General features: G+C 51.8%; 1 protein-coding gene across 1 annotated transcript; it reads right to left on the bottom strand.

Annotated features, from left to right (window-relative positions):
• Nucleotides 1–474: 474 nt before the first annotated feature.
• LOC124669826 (protein PYRICULARIA ORYZAE RESISTANCE 21-like) lies at nucleotides 475–2,750 on the bottom strand. The gene is made up of 3 exons (XM_047206367.1): nucleotides 2,691–2,750; nucleotides 1,559–1,640; nucleotides 475–1,289 (listed from the first exon to the last, which is right to left on the bottom strand). Exons 1-3 carry the CDS (start codon nucleotides 2,700–2,702, stop codon nucleotides 475–477), a joined length of 909 nt encoding a protein of 302 aa, XP_047062323.1. The 5' UTR covers nucleotides 2,703–2,750.
• Nucleotides 2,751–4,009: the final 1,259 nt, after the last annotated feature.

The raw sequence follows: 4,009 nt of genomic DNA, 5'->3' as shown, positions 1-4,009 counted from the left end.
CACAGAATTTTCAGAACTTATCTGATATCACTCATCATTGATCAGGAGCTGCCACACAAGTTCTTCAGAACTTAGCTGAACTGACCTGCTGTATTGCACTAGTACAGTCACATGGATTTGATCGAGCGCAGTGATCATAACATGTCCATGTTCAATATCAAAATTAAGAGTAGTCAACATGTTCCATCTAAATATATACTTAATCACTACTACTAGTGATCCATATTTGTTTATGACAGCCACGAAAGGAAACCAAGCTAGGCTCCAAGAACATAACAACTCACTCGACCCTTGTGTTCACATGCACAACTCAACTCCTAGATAAACAAAAAGGAATGGACATAAATTAACACAGAGACGTCGACAGGAAGAAGAAGAGCTTGGGATTTTTCATAACACGGGCCATGATCATGAGCGAGTGGAGTGACCGCACACACTGTCACTGATTGCCATGTCTGTCCATGGCATCGACCATCACATGACGCTGCACCCGGCGTTGGGGTCCTCGCTGCAGTACGGCTGCTGCTGCTGCTGGTAGTACGGCTGCCGGTTGTACCAACCCTGGTGGTCGTGCACCGGCACGCCGTAGTACCCTCCGGGCGGCGCCGGCTTGTAGCACGAGGCGCATTGGCACCCCCTGCCGCATCCGCCTCCACCGTAGTACGATGGCTGGCCGTACCCCGCCGGGTCGTAGCTGTAGCATGACACGGCACCCGCCGGCGCCGGCCAGATGGACGGCACGGCCACGCCCTGCGCCGCTGCAGCAGGCGGCGGCACCATCATGATCGGCTCGCCGCGCGGCGGCTGCGGCCCGCCGCCCTGCCCGGCCTGCTTGGCCTGCATCATCTTCTCGAGGAGCGGGGCGAGGTCGGCCTTGGTCATGCCGGGCGGCAGCTGCGGCATGGCCTTGCCGGGCTTCGCGTCCGCGGCCGGGGCGGCGTCTACGAACTTGACCTTCTTCTCCGGCTTCTCGTCCTTGGGTTTGTCGCCGCCGTCCTTCTTGTCCGCCTTCTCCGGCTTGCCGCCGTCGTCCTTGGCCTTCTCGGCCTTGCCACCGTCCTTCTCGGCTTTGCCACCGTCCTTCTCAACCTTGCCGGCGTCCTTGGCAGCCTTCGGCTTCTCGCCACCCCCGCCGTCCTTGGACTCCTTGCCCTTGACATGCAGCTCCCTGATCACCTTGCCAGCCTCAGAGCAGAGCTTCCTGCAGAGCTTCTCGGCGTCGAACGGGCCGGACACCGTCACGGCATTGCTCTTCTCGTCGAAGGAGATGGTCTTGATGTTCATCCTGTCTGCACAAGCACAAGCCAGCCATGCACAGTCAAGTTTTTTTACTGCTTGTCCCTGGCTCACGGTAACTTCCCCGACACGTTGGACCAACCACGGGTAAAATGCACTACCCACGTGTCAGCAGGGGTTACAGGGCTCTGCCACGAGAGAGGACAGGCAAGTGGTGTGCGCACACAGTGTGGGCAGAGCTAGCTGGAATATAGCTTCAGTCTCTATCTGCATTGGTGATTGACTGATTGGTGATTGGTGATGGCAGTGAAGTCCTACATACCTTGGATCTTGCAAAGGACCTTCCTGATCTTCTTGTAGCATCGCGCGCATTCAAGGTCAACTTTGAGGACAACCGTGGAGATCTGCGATGAGATCGAGGGGGAGATTAAATGGAGGTAAACGCAGTTGAAAGTTGAAACTAGTATTAGAAGTAGATCCAGGAGTGACACTCGTAGCAGTACTTGACAATTCTTAATTCGGAGTTAACTGAACCTAATAACAGTTGTAGTACCCAGGTGAGCTTGCTTCCAGAAGAGCTCGCTCACATGGTCAGTTATAGTTGGAAGTGCTTAATTTTCTCCTTAGAAGGGAATCAATTGAATCTTATTCTTCAGCCAGAGCGTTACTTAATGTTTTGTTAACTGTCTACTGGGATTATAACTGATGAACTGTCCTAATATTGAATAGTATTGGTGAAGGGGGTTGTTTCTCTTTGCAGGATCAAAGAAGATCGTTTCTTCACAAATTCAGTGGGCAAACATGAACTAGCACAAATGTAATTTTGAATGGAAAGAAACACACATTTCTCATTGAAAACAGTTGGTTTTAGTGCTCGGAAGTTTACATAGAAAGGTGAAGATGACACTAGGAGCACTGAACTTTTGGAGTGTCATTCAGAAAGAAAAATTATGTGGAAAAATACAGAGGAAGAAAAGACAGCGTGGTTTCTTCGTCTTCCCACGAAAGCGGTTGGTGAAAAGGAAAGGAGTGATTTCATCAGAAGGAAAATAAGGCAAGGAGCCAGGGCGAGAGTCAGAGATTTTGCTTGCTACGCACTTCATTTCGTATGGCATTTCCGGTTTGAGTACTGGGCACTTCAACGACCTGTGAAGCTTGAGGCAGAAACGTCGCGTCTATGAAAGCTACTATCAAATCTTTGACTGACAACATTCTCTATCAGATACTATGACAGTTCGTTTCGGAAAAGGAACTTGTTTGTTTCTATTTCTCAGTTCCACGGGAGGAGCAATAGAGTCAGTATCTTAACTGGGGAGGAGCTGATACTGAAGAAAACACACAGATCAAGAGTCGAAGGGGGCCTTTGGCCAGACAAGACATGGACATTTGGACTGAACAAAATTCAGAGCACACGCATCAGGAAGGACTGGTCGATCAGGGGGAAGCGTTGTTACCTTGTCCGCCATATCAATGGCGCCGCCGGAGGCGTTGTCGTCTGTTGCCTTCGCAGGAGCCTCAGAGAAGAGGTGGAGGAGGAAGAAGAAGAAGAAATGGATACAGAGATGAGAGGAGACCGGTGGTGGGTGCGGCGTTTTAAACACGGCGTCTGGAGCACCAACCCTGGCTGGCTGGCGGCACACCGACGAGCGGGGCCATCCGGTCATCGTAATCCTTTTGACCCGACCCGTATTAGCTAGCTGTGCCGCATGTGCGAGCATATTGTCAGTCGGTGGGCTGTGCCTCTCGTCCCGAAATTCAGACTGGCTACCACGAACACTACGACGTCGGTCGCTTCTGGAATCGGAAATTTTTATATGGAGAGTGACGCCCGTAAACATACAAGAAACTCTCATAATGGCACCGGCTGCTCCACCTGCCTGAGTTTATCAGTGTGAGTGAGCTAGTAGTGATGTGCGCTGCGTTTTGTTGTCTAGCCCTGGTGCTGGGGAGGAGAGGGTCCAGACACGGGTGCATGCGCGCATACGGCCACGCATGGCGAGGCGGCCGCCGATGTTGACACCGCACCGGCGCGTCGGGACACGCTCCCCCCCGCCACGCCGTGGAAGTCGCCGCCCGCTACCTGTGCATCGCGCGCCGGTCGAGAACGCGCCAAAATGGCAGTAGAATGGAGGTGACTCGAGCGCCATGTCAGCCAGAGTTTGTGTCCCGAGTATTTCACCATAGACTCCTCTCATTCCTGGTGCTCTAGGTGCTGGAACACGCTTCAGGTTTCTTCTTGCACAATTTGGCTCTGCAAAATCGATCTCTGTTTCTTTCTTACTGCATTTGGTTGAGCATTGCGGATTGGTTTAGTGGCAGTGGGCGAGAGATGAGGCAAACGTGATGGATTAGGCCACCAACTAGCTAGCTACAGAGATTAAACAATGGCGGCAGAACGCTGTTGGTAGTGCGTATTCTGGTTGATCTGGGTACGCATGGCGATCGGGAGCAGGCGAAATGGCCTTTTCTCCTCCTCCAAAGTGCTGCACAACTCATGTGCCATTCATTCAGGGTGCTGGGCAGGCTAATCCAAAGGAAACTATTGGAACCTTCCTATGTCATTGCCAACCTCCTTTCTTTCAGAGCAAAAGATGCCGCCATGGTCACGACCCGGAACGAGCGCAGCTTCCGAATAATTTTTTTGGACATAAATGACCTTGCGCAAAATTTATTTCTTGTCTAACGACTAGGCAAAACTATTTCAAAACCTGGCATCTAGGTTGAGCAGCAACACTGTAGCACGTCGTGTTACCATGGAGCGTAAGAAAATCAT

Source organism: Lolium rigidum, chromosome 7, assembly GCF_022539505.1.
Source record: "Lolium rigidum isolate FL_2022 chromosome 7, APGP_CSIRO_Lrig_0.1, whole genome shotgun sequence".
Classification (NCBI taxonomy): Eukaryota; Viridiplantae; Streptophyta; class Magnoliopsida; order Poales; family Poaceae; genus Lolium; species Lolium rigidum.
This window is presented reverse-complemented; position numbering and strand designations above follow the sequence as displayed.